This window comes from Brachypodium distachyon, chromosome 5 (genome assembly GCF_000005505.3).
Source record: "Brachypodium distachyon strain Bd21 chromosome 5, Brachypodium_distachyon_v3.0, whole genome shotgun sequence".
Lineage (NCBI taxonomy): Eukaryota > Viridiplantae > Streptophyta > Magnoliopsida > Poales > Poaceae > Brachypodium > Brachypodium distachyon.
Window position 1 is genome coordinate 23340880 of NC_016135.3, and position 16397 is coordinate 23357276.

The 16397-nt window shown below is 47.5% G+C and overlaps 2 protein-coding genes across 12 annotated transcripts; both read left to right on the forward strand.

Annotated features, from left to right (window-relative positions):
• Nucleotides 1-3491: 3491 nt before the first annotated feature.
• LOC100837355 (probable WRKY transcription factor 4) lies at nucleotides 3492-8009 on the forward strand. Its single transcript, XM_024455488.1, has 3 exons — nucleotides 3492-4755; nucleotides 5521-5661; nucleotides 6873-8009. Exons 1-3 carry the CDS (start codon nucleotides 4100-4102, stop codon nucleotides 7594-7596), a joined length of 1521 nt encoding a protein of 506 aa, XP_024311256.1. The 5' UTR covers nucleotides 3492-4099; the 3' UTR covers nucleotides 7597-8009.
• A 4290-nt stretch (nucleotides 8010-12299) lies between these two features.
• LOC100826308 (protein NRT1/ PTR FAMILY 8.5) lies at nucleotides 12300-15179 on the forward strand. 11 transcript variants are annotated; one of them, XM_003580376.4, is made up of 5 exons: nucleotides 12300-12494; nucleotides 12720-12810; nucleotides 13005-13222; nucleotides 13325-13884; nucleotides 13977-15179. In XM_003580376.4, the coding sequence occupies exons 1-5, from the start codon at nucleotides 12444-12446 to the stop codon at nucleotides 14803-14805; spliced, it is 1749 nt and encodes a 582-aa protein (XP_003580424.1). In that variant the 5' UTR covers nucleotides 12300-12443; the 3' UTR covers nucleotides 14806-15179. The 11 variants fall into 11 exon arrangements, with proteins under 11 accessions (XP_003580424.1, XP_024312069.1, XP_024312070.1 ...); XM_024456301.1 differs by having other exon boundaries at nucleotides 12320-12515; nucleotides 12906-13222; XM_024456302.1 differs by having other exon boundaries at nucleotides 12320-12515; nucleotides 12983-13222.
• Nucleotides 15180-16397: the final 1218 nt, after the last annotated feature.

A 16397-nucleotide genomic window follows, 5' to 3' on the forward strand; every position in this document is an offset into this window, starting at 1 on the left:
AGTGGCGGTCGGGACACGGGCAACCATTACTGATAATAGGGGATACATCAGTAACGGTCGCTTTAACACGGCCATTTACTGATGTACCACACATCAGTAACGGTCGAGCCGAGAGCCACCGTTACTGATATGTACAACACATCAGTGGCGGTCACGTTAGAGCGACCGTTACTGATGCGTGGTTCATCAGTAACGGTCGTTTCTTAACTGACCGCCACTGATGTTTCTCGCGTGGTATGATGGTACATCAATGGCGGGTCCGTCATTGATGTATGGCTGGGCGGGGACGGGCAGACCCCGCTCTGTTCATCAGTAACGGTCGCGGCCGCGACCGACACTGATGTTGTTCATCAGTAAGGGTCGCGCTGGACCCGTTACTGATGTGCCGTGACATATAGACCGTTTTGTAGTAGTGCTGGCAAGTTCAGGTCACTTTATTTTTTTAGCCCCCGCCATGATTTGTTTCCAAAAAAAGAAAGAAAATTATGGGCAAGGGCATCAGAGGGAACCAGGTTGCAACCACTATGGTTAACGCAATCACTTTCGTCGCACAGGCAGCTGAGTCGTCGTTGTTCTGCCCGTAGCAGAGTCATAGCCATCTTGTCCATAGCTGAGCCGTTGCAACCGCAGTGAAGACTCTAGTTGGGATTACAGTGAACTATAGCTGAGACAGAACGTGCGTACACAAAAAAGTCGAGGTATCGGTTGTGTACATTTCAGCAAGTCAGGGCATGAAAATTAAACTTTTCTCAAACTGAATTTGGTCCCTCACTTAGTCGATCATAGATTTGGTGCGTCAACTCCAGTAAAAAACATTTTGGACCATCCTAGACAAATTCAGTCAAATATATATGTCATTTAGACACATGGCAATGGTTAGTTAAATATATATGAGAAAAACAAAAGAATGTATAAATATTTTCATGCAAAATTGGGAAATAAAAGTTACAGTTTAGAAATGAAAAACAAATAAGTACTGTGTGGAGAACTGTTTTAATAGTACCTTACATTTTCAATAACATAATTTTTAAGGCTATTTTGATTTCCAATTTTTCGTTGATAGCAAGAACAATTTTTTGCTCATGACTTCTTTCTGCTGACTATCTCTACTTGGTTTTCTATTTTCCTTGATTTTTCCAAAAAAATAAATATATTTGTTTCTCCATGGGTTGCCCCTGTAAACTTTGACTAAGGTCACATGATCAAATTTGTTTGAGTTCAAAGGTGTAGGATCTTAAATGTCTAGGGTTGCCTTGCCAATTTTTGGCCGCCATACAATGACATTTTTTGCAGAGAAAATTCCATATTTGCCATTCAAATTTTGTCCATATGCCCAAATGCCACTTAGAATTTCCTTGTTCCAAATTTGCCACTCAAATTTTGCATGGGGTACAAATATGCCACTACCGTTAGTTGACCGTTAAGTAAGAAATGAAAAGACAATTTTGCCCCTAATAATATGTTGATTTCTTTTACAACAAACTACTCATTTTAGAGAACATATAAATTCCAGATTTTTAAGATGCCAGTAACGCACTATTTCAGAGTAAGTTTTAGCAAAAAATTGAAATGAGTAATAATGATATGGCATGAAAAATTGAAAATTTCAGCAACGCGCACTTCCTTCGATTTTACTTAACATCACAAAATTCATAATGCTATGCCTCAGCCTGTTGATAAATTGTTCCGGTCTTTAGTTTTTCATTTCATTCTCTGTATGTCTCGGCATTGAAATTGGAGAAAATTAAAGGAATAGTAAGCAACGGGCGGACGTCATAACGGTCAGATCTACGAGAGAATTAAAGGAATAGTTAAGCACTTCAGCTTGGTTGCTTCAACCTGTGGACCCAGGGTATTTTGGTCGATATGAAAAAACTGACAATTATTCATCTCTTAACAGTCAACTAACGGGCAACTAACGGTAGTGGCATATTTGTACCTCATGCAAAATTTGAGTGGCAAATTTGGAACAAGAAAATTTTGAGTAGCATTTGGGCATATGGGCAAAATTTGAGTGGCAAATATGGAATTCTCTCTTTTTTGCATGTTTAGTTGGTTGCCAAAGAATTGGTTGTTTATGGAAGCTTTCTCATCCACCTCACATTCTTTCCATGTATCTTGCCAAAACACATCAACCAGGTAAAAAAGTTAGAACTCTTAGGGTCACTTTTGTTTCATTGGATTCGAGCGACATATACAGTAAAATGAAAAATGCAGGATTACAATGCCATACTTTATATTCACACCAAAGTTTGTTTGATTTAACATATGGGATCGAAAACAAATGAATCATTCTAAAAGGTTGAAGTGGATGTAAAATATTCCGCGAATGAATCCTCGGGTTTAAAGAAAAGATTCAATGCAACAAATCAAACAACCCACGTAGTAAAAATTCCCAAGAGTTCCTATATATACTCTAAATTTACTTTGAAAATTCTTTGAGTCAAAGAAGCCCTTAATCTGAAGCGAAATAATTATGGTTGGTGTGCAATGCATGCATGTGTGATCTACCTAGTCTTCAGCCGGGTCAAATAGGTATTGTTCAGTTGTACAGTCGTATCTATTCATTAAGTAGCGTCAATTTACAGTACATGCACGCACAGGAGAAGACAACGCACGCCCGTTTTCCAGATCAAAGTACATGCATAGCCTTTGCCTCTGTGTTTGCGGTAAAACGACCAAAAGTAAATGGAACTATGCATCACTGTGCGTGCGTACGTACCACCACATATACGGCACTTGCCATGTTCCATGTACTACCATTCACCAGTCAGTGTTAACTGCCCGCACGCTGCTAGCTACTAGCACCACAAGCTAGCTGCCGATCTAGCACCTGCATGCATGCATGCATCCAGTCCAGGTAATTTAATTTTGAACTTTCATTCACATCACACAGTACGTGTCAGTACGTAACTAAGCACATATACTTGCATTCTTTTACCTAGACCATAATGCATACGGAGTAGTTAATCAACCACGTGTACATAATTTATGTAATCCCTTTCTCCGTGTAATTCTTAACACAAAATTTGCAAATCTGTATTCGAACTAGATGAAGATGTGTAGGCACGTTGACGGTTGCCGGCCAAGAACAGCCGGTGAGCTAGCTAGCAGCTGGCGGGGTCTCTCGGTCGTCAGCCCAGCCAAGACGACAAGGGTACACTGGCCGCCGCGGGGCGCAGGGTTTTCAGTTTTCACCACGCACGCATTTTTCACCGCGCGACAAGCGCTCGCCGCGGCCATGCCGCCTTGCGTACCGGGATCGCACACCGTTCCCCCGGCCTGGATAAAAGTCAGCGTCCATCCATCCGTCCGTCCATCCATCAGCTAGTTCCGCGTCTGTGGTCTCTGCGTGTGCACACATCGTCTTCAAATCAAACAAAAAAGAGAAAAATAATGCGCGAAACCCCAACGATCGCTCTCTCTCTCCCCTTCCTGTACCCCTGATCTCTTCCTGCCCTCACATACTTCTATATTGTCCTCTTTGGAAGCCAACTCAAGTTACCCATCTCGTCTTTTCTCTCCCTCCCTGCTGCTAGCGCGACGTGCTGCCTCCCTTGTCGTTGCTGGCTGCTAGCTAGGAGTACTAGCTTGCTTGGTGTAAAGAAAAGATAGTTCCCTTTTCCCGCAGATAGCCCCCATCATCTCTCACATCCTGCTTCCCCTCCACCCTACCTCCTTTTCTGCCCCCGCCCGGCCACAAAGACCAAATAAACAAGCTAGCTTGCCTCCCTGCTCTCTCTCTCTCTCTCTCTCTCTCTCTCGCTTGATGTGATTGCGTTTGCAAGCTCCATTCTCCTCCCAATCAAGCAGATCGCAAAGATCGAGCCAACCCACCCTCAACGACATACACTTGCCTAATTAGACAGACGATATAGCTCGCCCTCGGCTTGTTCCCATGGTGTGTATCGTACTGGGTGAACGGCCGGAACCCGGAAGCAAGCTAGGGAATTATTGAGCGGTTGTTGCTCAAGAGCTTGCTTGTGGTGGCTCGCATCCACTAATAGAGAGAGATCGATTTATCGATCGGCCGAAGGAAGCTGGGGGAGAGGGTCAGAGGAGATAACCCTAGCTAATTAAGCTATCTCGGTTGGTCGCCATGTGCGACTACTTCCTGCAGAGGATGGATGGCGACCAGGCCGGCGGCGGCGACCTCACCGACATCGTGCGGGCCGGCGGCGCGATGCCGGGCAACAGCAACAGCGGCGGCGGCGGGGGGGCTGGCGACGACCTCCCGTCCACGGCCGTCGGCGCCGACGAGTGGCACCACCACCTCCAGCAGCCGCTGCTGTTCCCGCCGCCGTCGCCGTCACCGGACGCCGCCGACGTCGTCTTCGGCAACGGCGACCCTTTTGCGGGGCTCGGGGGCGACCCTTTCAGCAGCGACTACTCCTCCGACTTCGGCCTGGACGTGGGCGCCATGGCGCCGAAGCACGTCGGCTTCGACGCGGCCGGCATCAGCGGAGGACAGATGCTGGACATGGGCTGCGGCGGCAGGAAGCCGCTGATGCCGAGGGGGATGGGGATGCAGCAGCAGCAGATGCCGGGGGGCATGGGCATGGGGGCGCCGAGGCAGCTGATGCCGTCGCCGGCTAGCCTGTCGCCGATAGCGATACGGCCGTACCCGGCGATGACGGCGGGCGACATGGTGAAGCTCGGCATCACGGCCGGGCAGGCGGCCGGGTGCGCCATCGACGCCGCCGTCGCCGGCATGCAGATGTCCTCCTCGCCGCGCACCGCCGGAATCAAGCGCAGGTTGGCCCGGCAACATCCCCATCGCCATCGCATCGCATAGTTTGTTAGTAGACGCTTAGATCTGAACTGATCCAAGCTAGAATTCCTCGTCCCGCTGCACTGCATGCATACTACATCTTGGCAAGCTAGTTCGTGGGCGGATTTTGAGGGGAAGTTCCACGAATTTCCTACACTTTTGGTTTCGCGTTTTTCTTCCCGTGTTCTACACTCCAACTCGATGAAATTAACTACGGGAAGGGGAGGAATTCCGAGGGTTTCTTGGGGATCGATGTGATAAGAACTGCCGAGATCGATCGTGAGTATCGCCTACAGCCCGAAATTTTAGGCACACACAAGAGTCTTCGTAACCACATGGGGCGATCGGTGCGAATATTTCTGAGTTGGCAAACAATGCCTCCACTCTATTCGATCGAGGTCATGTCATATGAATACGCGCTTCTAAGCTAGTATAGACCTAGCCAGTTTTCTTTCTGGCCGGCCGGCAAGTTCGGCTTTTCAAACCCTAAGCAATTGCTATAGTAGTGCGCATTATTCAGCAAAAATTGTTTGCTTGCATTGGCTGCAACACTATTAGCTTGTCACTGTATATATGCATGCTGCTGTAAAACAATTTTATTAATTTCGAAGAAGTTTATTTACTTGGCCGTGACATTGCGTGTACGAACATATATGTGGTAGGTACTGTAAAACAGTTGTGCTGTTTGGGTTATCTGTTCTCTATATATTCAGTGCTAACTCGCCAGTGATCACCGCTGTACATTACAGGAAGAATCAAGCGAGGAAGGTGGTGTGCATCCCGGCGCCGACAACGGCGGGGTCAAGACCCACCGGGGAGGTGGTTCCTTCTGATCTCTGGGCATGGAGGAAGTACGGCCAGAAGCCTATCAAGGGCTCTCCCCACCCGAGGTATGTATGTATGCATATTATGATTAAATTACATGCATTGCTACTCCAATAGATTGATTTGGGTATACTTTTAAATTGGATTAACTGATGATGCATGGTTCTGTGTACACTACCGAGTCATTAGCATCTATCGAAGTCCGGGCGCTTTAATGGAGATGAAGCTTCTTCTCAAGTGATAAGAGTAAATAAAACCTTGCTTGCTTGCATGGTCCATCATTATATATAATTCCTGAGCTCCATGTTGTGTCTGCATGATCGATGCATGAACTCGCGCGCTAAAATTAAATGGAAGATAAACAAATGGGTACCTAGACAGCTAGGCATGTGGTATAAATTTAACTTATTGCTTATAAGTAGTTCTAGTAATTTGGGGCTCCGTAAGGCTTGCCATTCAATTCCTTTAGAAGAACAAAAATAATAATTTTGGGGGTGCACATCATATACAATCGGAGAGATATAATTTGTGTCAATTCAAACACAAAAGGATATGTACTCCTGATTCCGAATTCATAGTTTGTGCATGTACAATTTGAAGAAATTAATTGTGTTTTGAATGATATTATTTCAAGTGCAATTTGCACATATTTGTGCATGACTGTCAGCTGGCAATCGCTTCTCACAATCTCTTTTCAATAAAAGCACAAGTGTGGCTCATCACTAGCTATAGATTGAGTTTAATACATTGGACATATTTTTAAGAGTTTGTGATATGTTAGAGTTTCTCTGCACTTCATAAATAATAAATGCAATACACAATCATACCAAGGGTAAAACCAGATATGGCTGTGTGCATCAGTCGATGCAGAAGCCGGTGGTTATAAGGACAAACACAGATTGAAGGATTTGTGATTTATTTGCCCAGAAAATGTTGAAGATCCTTTATTTGCAGTAAGCACATCAATTCAAAACTACAAAAAAAGGAACTACAACATCCATCTGGCAAAAAGTTCCAACCAAAATAATTTGCACTACATTCGTTTTGATACCAAAATTTTGTACTGCCCATAATTAAGATTTTGTCTGGCAGCATTTTTTGCTACCTTGCTTATAAGCAAACCAAAAATCACCCAAAGTTGACTTACTATTACTAATGCTTAATGCCGGTATACATGCAGTAGTACACTGCTTATAATATGGGAACAAATGATGAAGGTACATGAGAGGCCGAGTCTAACAAATGTTCTTGTTGATTGCAATGAATGATATTTCAGAGGGTACTACAGATGCAGCAGCTCGAAAGGATGCTCGGCACGGAAGCAAGTGGAGCGCAGCCGGACTGACCCCAACATGCTCGTCATCACCTACACCTCCGAGCACAACCACCCATGGCCGACCCAGCGAAACGCGCTCGCCGGCTCAACTCGGTCACACCACGGCAAGAACGGCGGCAGCGGCAGCTCAGGTGCCAAGAGCTCGCAGAACGAAAAGCAACCGCAGACAAATAATAATGTCAAGGAGGAGAGGAGGGATCACGCTGCCGCGGCAACGACGACGACCACTAGCACAATCACCACGACGACCAGCGCTACTGCTTCTCCGATGATTGTAAAGCTAGAGGAGACATTATTGGCCGGATCATCGGAAGCCTTGTTGGAGAGAGATCATCAAAGAGCCAGGGACACGGCGGCAGGAGTACTGGTAGACCACAGTGACCTCATGGACCACGTGTTCAGCGAGAGCTACAGGCCGATGATACCGGAGTCCGGCCACCACGAGGACTTCTTCGCCGACCTCGCCGAGCTGGAGTCGGATCCCATGAGCCTCATCTTCTCCAAGGAGTACATGGAAGCCAGGCCAAGCGGCACCACCGGCGGCGATCATGGCCAGGAGAAGGCAGTGACCGCCACCAAGGACTTGGATCCATTCGACATGCTAGATTGGTCCACTACTGCTTCAACCGCAGGGAGCACATTTGAGCAAGGGAAAGGAGGTTAGTTGATCGATCAACTTATGCTTAATTCAGGGCAATGATCAGCAGATGCAAACACAGTTTACGCATACGTACGGTTACACACACTTGATCTCCAGCTAAATAACCTTGAAGATAAATTACCACAAGGTCAGCAAGGAAAGATGAGAATTTTTTTCTTTTTCTTTTTCACTTTTCCTTTTCATTTCTTTTTCTTGTTTGCTTCTTCTATCATCATTATTGTGTGTGACAGAGATTGATTTTTTTTGTTCAAGGTCTAGATATATGAACCTTATATTTTAGGTTTGTGTCAGCTAGTACTTGTGCATGTGATGAGGATCGTCTGTCTCTCTAGCTTTCTCTCTCCCTGTCCCGGCATATATGTGAGCGTACGTTTTCGGTGCATGTTTTTATGGTTGTCTAACGGAAGATTAATATACGTTCGAATTGTTTGGAGAAGATGACAGATCGTGGGTCGTGAATGTGATAGATGGAAGAGAAGGAGACCCACACCCACGATGTCCTTGAAGTTGAATTGGATGTGACAGAAAGAAAGCTGCGCTAGCTGCTAGCATGCATTGCACATTGCAACGGAAGTGCTATGCATGCATGCGTCTATGCCCTTCGATCGTGTATGTGTGACCTCGATAACAACAGCTCTCTCTCACTCTCTGATGACAGGTCTGTCTCTCTCACTCCGCCCTCGGTTGGCAGAATAGTGTATGTCTCGCCGGTGAGAATCTGAATCAATATAGGGGAGGGAACACTAGCTGGCCTCTTGCTTGCGAGAGGAAAGGATATGTTGGATTCGCTGGACGGTACATGTTTTTGTCTCTGCGCTGCGCCAAAGAAAGTAGTACTGCATTTACTTTTCTCTGTTCTCTTCTGATATATATTTCGCATCGATCAGTATATAGTATATGTATATTACTGATCCCCACTTATCAGGCCGGGGCGCACGTACTCATGCGTATGCATATACTTCTGTACGACTGTACCTACCTGTACACATGCTTTTTTTTAAGGAAGCAAGCCGGTCTGTACACATGTGATATGATGCATGCCCTAAGCTGCCTCTTGCATCATCATATATACGTGTACATATGCATTTGCATGCAGGGAGTATGTGTGCACTCCAGTACAAGCTAGGTGCATGTGCTACATTTGTGGCATATATCTAACCAGCTTTGATTTGGCCCACAGGATTAACACCATTCCCCCATCCATCTATAGTGCCGGCCAAGTATGTAGGGACGCTCGTTTTGAATACGTATCCTGCTCATCAGCCCATCTTTGTTTCACGGTTGCTATCTCAATGCATTGTGTGCAGAATACCAGCAGGAAAGACTAAAACATGAGTACCTGTTCAGGATTGATGAGCATGAGTGTACAATTTCGATGGAGTTTATATAATAAAAAAAATTAATCCCATTTTTTCTCTATCAGTTTTAAGTTTTTGGGTCAACAAGCTAGTCGGTAGACATGGAATTAAACACCATCGATCGAGCTCAGACCCAACTAGTGCAATTTAAAATAAAAAATACATCAGAAACCAAAGATGGCAGCATCCTTTTAAAAAAGAAAAAGAAAACCGGTGCAATTTAATTTAAATAAAAACTTCATCATGCTTTCGGTTCGCATTTAGGCCTGAGAGCTCTAACACACACAATAACTTACCATTTTTTCGTAAGGCTGAATTACATTGTTGAGCAAGTGAATAAATTTATATTCGGATCGATGTACACACATCTCAAGGCTAATAAAAGACCAAGGAAATCAACAAGAATTAAGTAATGAGCAAATTTTCCTTTCTCGCAGTGTTGTCCACTTTTGGTAGTTATTTCCTCTTATGCATCAAAGTAAAGTTGACAAGCAAGAGGTAAAAGTGGTGATCGACGGATAGAGGTCACTATGGTAGGGGAGGGGGGGAGGCACCACTGCCATAGACACATGGGAAGGAGGCTGTGGGTAGTGGGGGGGGGGGGGTAATGAGTGGTTAGGTCATGGATATTGGGAAGTATGGTGGCGACACTGAGATAGAGAAAAAGAGGCTCGACAACGGAGAAAGGAAGTTGACCAGAAGGGGAGAAATTAATCGTTAAAAAAGTTACTCCTTCAAAGATAGAAAGACAAGTGTTCAACGGTAGACGTAATTCGACTAATAATTTTTTATTTCTAAGTTGAAGATCCTCGACGCTGATTTTCTTTTCTTTTTGAAAAAAAGTCCAATCAAACTTGATTAGCTACATGCTTTAGGATTTGTGTGTAACCCCGTTGATAGGTATGTTTCGACGGTGTTCAAAGTCAACCTTACTAAAAAAGATATGTCATAACCAAAATTTCGGTGTTTGCTTGGATGGTGAACCGCTTTTGTCAAACCAATGCTTCCTTGCCAGTCTCGTTTCAGTTTTCATGCCAACTTTGACAAACTTGGGTACAAACAAAACCTCTATCAACATTTTGGCTAGCCAAATTTATGGCAATGAGACGGTAGGCCTCAAACCAAACATACTCCCAAAGAAAACAACAATTTCTGAGCCGCTTAGAAATTGCAACCCTTACTAATAATTAATTGACAGAATAATTTGGAAGAATCTCGCTTGATGTGCCACATCGCATGTCTTAAGCCGTGGGAAGGTATTCCCGGCCACAAAAAGGGGTCATGGGAATGTTTACCGATCATAACCTTGGAGAGCCTTTGATTGCCTTATTAATGCTGCATGCCCGCGTGCGCCAGCGGCTTTCAGTGGTCCGTCCGTCCCGTCGGCCTGTGCCTATGGATCAGTTCGTGCGCTCGATCCCGTTCACCGGATTGCGCGCGCGAACGATCCTGCGAAACACGCATGCACCCAGATCAAACAGTGCCATCCTACAGTAGTACTCGGCCGGCCGGCCGGCGCGCGTGTGTGTGGCCGTGATCGATCGTGGAGCTTCTGTACCAGCAGTACACCATCCGAATCACAGCTGCATACCTATGCCGGCCGGCCGGGGTTGTGTGTGATTGAGTTGTGATGGATCCAATAATTTGGCATTTAAGCGCTGGGTCATACCTGTCCACGCGCGTACGCCCGATCGATAACCACTGCTGCTATACAATACCGGATCGATCCATCCATCGATCGATCTCGCGGGCAGCTACACGAAACCTCAGCAGTGGCGCCTGCTGCTGCTGCGCAAGCACAACCTCAATCGATGCCAAGAATTGAATGGACTAAACCGAGCAACAGCGTACCGGCACGGATAATGTTCAGAACCCAGAGGAGGTGCATGCATGCACACATGCATGTCTCATGCCCTTCATGATGATATAGCATTTGCAGACTTTTTGCAGAGGCGAGAACGAGAATTTAAGAGACGGGGAACACGTTAGAGCAGGTGCTGGGCCGTCGACCTGCCTGGGTGGGCAGAGCCCACACCCCCCGCAGGTGGCATTTTTTGGGGACATATTTTCGTTTCATACTGCTGCAAGCGCTGGTACTTCTTTTTGCCAGCGAGCACAAATTTATTAATCGCTCAGACAAATGTTTTGTTCTCTTCCTGTTAGTTTTCAGGCTTTATGGAAAGAGCAGCAGAGACCAGCAATTTATTGCGTTTTCTTTTAGTGAGAGGGGCCCAAGAATTTATAATTGACAAGCTTTCCATTCAAGGGCCGGGTGACCAAAGTAGACCAAGCATCTCACGCTGGGGACCCAGGAAAGCCCACTACAGACTTACAGGCGAAAAAGAAGCCTGTAGGCCCAACTGTTACCAACTGACGTTTGCGTTCTGCTTCGAGCAACGAAATTTGTCATTTACAAGAACTACACTCAAAATAAAGTGAAATCTGGAATGGAAAATAGTCACATGGAGTTAAGAAGGCTGTGCAGGATGTTCTCTCGGCCGAAGCACATGCTCTCCGCCTCCGGCTAGAACTTGCAGCGCTAACGGGGTGTCACCGGCTTGCTGTCTGCTCGGATAATATGGATGTCGTTCAAGCCATGAATGAAGATGGACAGAATTATTCTGCCGCTGCGGCTATCTTTGACGACTGTTCGAGGCTCGCCTCAGATTTTGTGAAGATTTCATTCAGGCATTGTCCGCGGGAGGCCAACTCTGTAGCGCACCAGCTTGCTGAATTGGCGAAGACCAATCCTCCCTCGTCCTGGTTTCATTCCCCTCCCCCGAGCATTGTTCCTCTCTTGATCAAAGATGTAACGCTAATTATAAATGAATAAAGAGAGTCTTTGCTGTCAAAAAAAAAAGTTACGTAAGGTTCATCTGTGAGTGCATGACACTGTACCTCGACTTCGGGTTTAAATTACCCCGCCTGCGGCTCAGATACGCACGCTGTTTGTGCTCGTGCAGTCATGATATGTACTCATGTGTGTGTGCTGTTTCAGCTGTTCCTGCTAGCCCGCCATGGCCAGGGTAACAGTAGGATTAGCACCCTCCCCTAGCTGTCACCGCTGTCTCCATTCACGTACAATCACTGCGTCCCATTTACCCATTTGACTGTCGCACTGTGGCTCTTGTACTCCCGAACAGGGAAAGTCTATTCTCACTGGATGGTGCGAGCTCTGGAACAAGGAAGAGAGCCCCTGGCATGATCGATCTGGGACGTTGGATCCCAAGCTTCAATCCAGTTGATGCCACGTCAGCAAAAGATGCTTCGTGGGGTCCACTTTGGTGCTTGCGTATACTCCACTAAAAAACGGTTAAAATGTCGCATCCAAGACGGCAAAGAAATATCTTAACCTCCGGTACCCTTTGCAGCTGATAAAGTGATAACAATGGCTTCCGGTCCCCGTCGCCGTGACCAAATCACCAAATTATCCCCAAGCACAGCACCGAGAGCGCAGGTTTTGCCTGCGCGGCGGAAGGTATTGGGAGTACCATGGACGCCGACCACCGTAGCTTAACGAGGCCAATCTTGGCGGGCGATGAGGTATGAACAACAACAGTGCAAGTAAGCTGATACTACTACTCCGTACTTTGTTTAGCGCCTGTATCGATCCAATCCAGGGGGAAGGGGCGGAGCGAGCGGTGAGCATGCGCCGGTGTGGCCTACTGGCCTGTGGGCTGTGAAAAAAGAGAGGGGGAATACCTACCTGCAAGACTGTAAGAATAGTAACTCTGCTAAAACTATTTGGTAATTCGTGTGTTGTGACAGGCATCTGGTTCAAATCGGAGTTCGGAGGCTCGGGAGCTGAAGGTGCACGAGGCCAACCACTGCTCTGATAAGGCACTAAAAATCATCTTGTGTGAGTATCCATCCTTCCCAATGTAATTGTACTACTGCTTTAGCACAAGATCACTAAATTAGTAGCATGAATCACCTGAACCTGTTATTTTACAGTAATTCCAATTCTAGGCCTGTTTATGATGAAGAATTACACATGGAGATCGAACTGAATTAGCTAACGATCACACCAGCCAACTCATGTTGCTGTGCCAGGCCTGCAATTTCTGGAGGTCAGTGCTTTCTACGGAATCTACCTGAGCTTGATAGTGTATCTTCAGGACGTTCTCCATGGAGACAGTGCTTCGAACGTGGCCACCGTCAGTTCCTGGGCAGGAGCCGGCTACCTCATGCCCGTGCTCGGCGCCGCCGTCGCCGACTCCTTTTGGGGGAAATACAAGACAGTGTTGGCCGGCCTCACCATTTCCGTCGTCGTAAGTGATCCCCTGCATCGCAGACTTCGCCAGCCGGCGTTTGCATTAGCACATACAGCAGTGCTCTGCTTCCTTCTCTGACGAACACTGAATTACTAACAGGGGATGGCCATGGTCACCACATCGGCCACGCTGCCGTCTCTGAGGCCTCCGCCGTGCGCGCAGCAGAGCGCGTACTGCGCACCGGCGACTCTCAGGCAAGAGCTGCTCTTCTTCTCGGGCATATACCTGTGCGCGGTCGGGATCGGCGCGGCGAAGGCCGTCTTCATCTCGTTCGCGGCGGAGCAGTTCGACGACGGCGATGGCAGGAAGTCGTCCTACTTCAGCTGGTACTACACGGCGGCCAACATGGGCATGCTCACCGCGGCGACGCTGCTGGTCTGGGTCCAGGACAAGGTCAGCTGGGGCTTTGGCTATGGTATCTGCGCGTCCTTCGTCGTGGTCTCCGTTGTCGGCCTCGCCGCCACGGTGCCTATGTACCGCATCCTGCCTCCGGCGGGGAGCCCATTGAAAGGCGTGCTTCAAGTGCTGGTTGCCTCCTCTCGCAAGGTGAAACTGACGGTGCCTCGTGATGCTGCGGAATTGTACGAGGGGGAGGACGTCAAGAACCCGTTGCTGCATTCTCCATTGCACGAACGGTTACAGCACACCGATCAGTTCAGGTAGAATCTGTGACTGTGAGGAAACGTATTTCTAGTGATTTTTATTTCAGAGTTTCAGATTAAAACGTGCTCTGCGAGTGTCCGCGAACCAGGTCCCTGGACAAGGCTGCCATGGTCACCGACGAGGACCTGGAAGGCGGCGACCATCGGCCATGGAGGCTGTGCACAGTGACCCAGGTAGAAGAGCTCAAGACTCTGCTGCGGCTGATCCCCATCTGGCTCACGTCCGCCGTCTACTTCCTCGCCAACACGCAGGCGCAGACCACGTTCGTGCAGCAGGGCACCAAGACGGACTCCAGGATAACAATCGGCGCCGTCTCCATCTCCATCCCGGCAGCGTCTCTAACCTCCATCCAGACGGTGTGCGTCGCCGCCTGCGTGACGCTCTACAACAGGGCCGTCGCGCAATCCTCGCCCTTCACGCCGCTGCGGCTCATGGGGCTCGGCCACGCCACGGCGGCCGCCTCGGTGGCCGTGGCCGCGTGCACCGAGGCGCGCAGGCTGCGGATCGCCACGGAAGGGGATTCTGCCGCGGCAGCAGCCATGGGCATCGCGTGGCTGCTGCCGCAGTACGTGGTGATGGCGGTCTCGGACGCGTCGCTCTCCGTGGGGCAGCTGCAGTTCTTCTACGACCAGGCGCCGGAGACGATGAGGGGCGCGTCCACGGCGTTCTACTTCCTGTCCGTCTCGCTCGGGAACCTGATCAACTCGCAGCTCGTGACGATTGTCGCGTCCGTCACCGCGGCAGGGGGCAGGACGGGCTGGTTTCCACCGGAATTGGACGACGGGCACTTGGATTACTACTTCCTGCTCGTTGTGGCCGTCGCGACGGTGAACTTTGGCGTTTTTGTTGCCCTCGCCAAGAACTACACGCCCAAGAGGGTTAGACAGTCGCGATTGGATTCCCTCTCCTCTTCGTAAGACGAAAAAGATCGAGCGAGGATCAAACTGGTGCTCATACTAATCCGAAATTCCGAATGCGGGTAATTGTTGGATTGGATTTTGCATTGCAATCCGTCACGTTCAGGACGGAGGAACCGATGAAGCATCTTGTTTTTTTTTTTCACTACAAAAAAGTCGTTACAGAAAATTGTACAGTTATATAAGTTCGCTGGCCCATCAAGAAACATAGAATAGTATTGGGCTATACTAGTTTGGGCCCATATTTAGGAACCCAACTTCCCATCCATGTACAGCGCGTGCTAAAAAAAAAATCCATGTACAGCGCGAGCCGTAATATGTCACGTAACAGTGTCCCACTAAAAAGAAAGTAACAGTGCGACAACTTTTTTTTAGTGTACGTAACAGTATGACTACTGAGACCAATACCAGAAGACTCCCATAATTCCTCTGTGACACTTCATCTGTGTTGTCCACGTGTATTTGCGACTGTCTAAGTGATATTTTCATGTCATCTCATTCTCATGCATGATGTGGTCTCATCCAGCAGTATTATAGTCCATATTTACCTGAATCACTATCTGATCAGTACTCTCTACATGCTCAAGAGTTGCATGCAACGGTCGGTGGCAACTACACCAAGCAAGGCAGGAAGCATTCAGGGTCTTGGCCGGTAGGTGATCGAGAAGATGCGCTTTATGACTTATGAGCTTCGTCAACTCAAGGTTGTTGAGCTTGTCTTTGATCTTCAGTCTTCACGTAGGGTTCGAGAGGCTAAATCGCACCGAATTGTCCACAATCGATGGCGAGATGGTCTATGCCTCTCCTCTTCGCTTTTCCAGTTCGTGTAATTGTATTCTGAATGCTACTGAGAGTCTGAGGCTCACCAAACTATTCCTTTTCAAAAAACTAGCATGGTGGCCCGCGCGAAATGGCGGGATAGACCTGATGGTCGTTGTTGTATTATTATTTTTGTATGCGTGCTGATGATTTTTTTCACTTCGTAACTTTTTTGGCTTCCTGTCATACTGGTATAATCCATCTGGTCGGAAGAAAATCCTATGCGACCCCGAGAGGTGCGGCCTGGGGTTGGACCACACGGATGCGCTGCCATCTGGCCTGACTATGCGTGCAGAAAAGCTGGAGATCTGTGCATGGCAGTTCCGGCCCAAAACGGAGGGTGATCAATCGGGTCCAGCGTGGGTCGCACCATCACAGGTCGCATAGGATTTTCTTCCCCTTTGTTCGGGCTTATAAGCCCATACGGGATTTTATAAGGGACTTTCGGGAAACATTGCTTGGTAATACGACGTTATTGCGACACAAAAGAGATATCGTTGTATTCGTATTGGAAAACCCAATCAATAGTATAACGTTTATATACCTATATTTTTTATAATTGTTCATCAAAGTTTGGCACAAAATTCAATGGCGAAGTATCCGGTGAAAACCCTCGTTCGGTGCAAACCGTGCAAACTCCATAAAAACCACGTTTAAAAGTTTCAAAAAAATTCTAAAAAAATACCATATGTTGGGACTGTGATGTTCTACAAACCTGCAAAATTTCAAGTTCAAAATCAAAAGCATTTGGGAGAAATTAAAAAGAGAAATTT

Bases quoted from the DNA above. Each gene is read 5' to 3' on its own strand.
- LOC100837355 (XM_024455488.1), top strand. From the start codon at position 4,100: ATGTGCGACTACTTCCTGCAGAGGATGGATGGCGACCAGGCCGGCGGC. The intron at 4,756-5,520 runs GTTGGCCCGGCA...TGTACATTACAG, and splicing joins ACCGCCGGAATCAAGCGCAG to GAAGAATCAAGCGAGGAAGG. The intron at 5,662-6,872 runs GTATGTATGTAT...ATGATATTTCAG, and splicing joins AAGGGCTCTCCCCACCCGAG to AGGGTACTACAGATGCAGCA.
- LOC100826308 (XM_003580376.4), top strand. From the start codon at position 12,444: ATGGACGCCGACCACCGTAGCTTAACGAGGCCAATCTTGGCGGGCGAT. The intron at 13,223-13,324 runs GTAAGTGATCCC...AATTACTAACAG, and splicing joins GCCTCACCATTTCCGTCGTC to GGGATGGCCATGGTCACCAC. The intron at 13,885-13,976 runs GTAGAATCTGTG...TCCGCGAACCAG, and splicing joins CAGCACACCGATCAGTTCAG to GTCCCTGGACAAGGCTGCCA.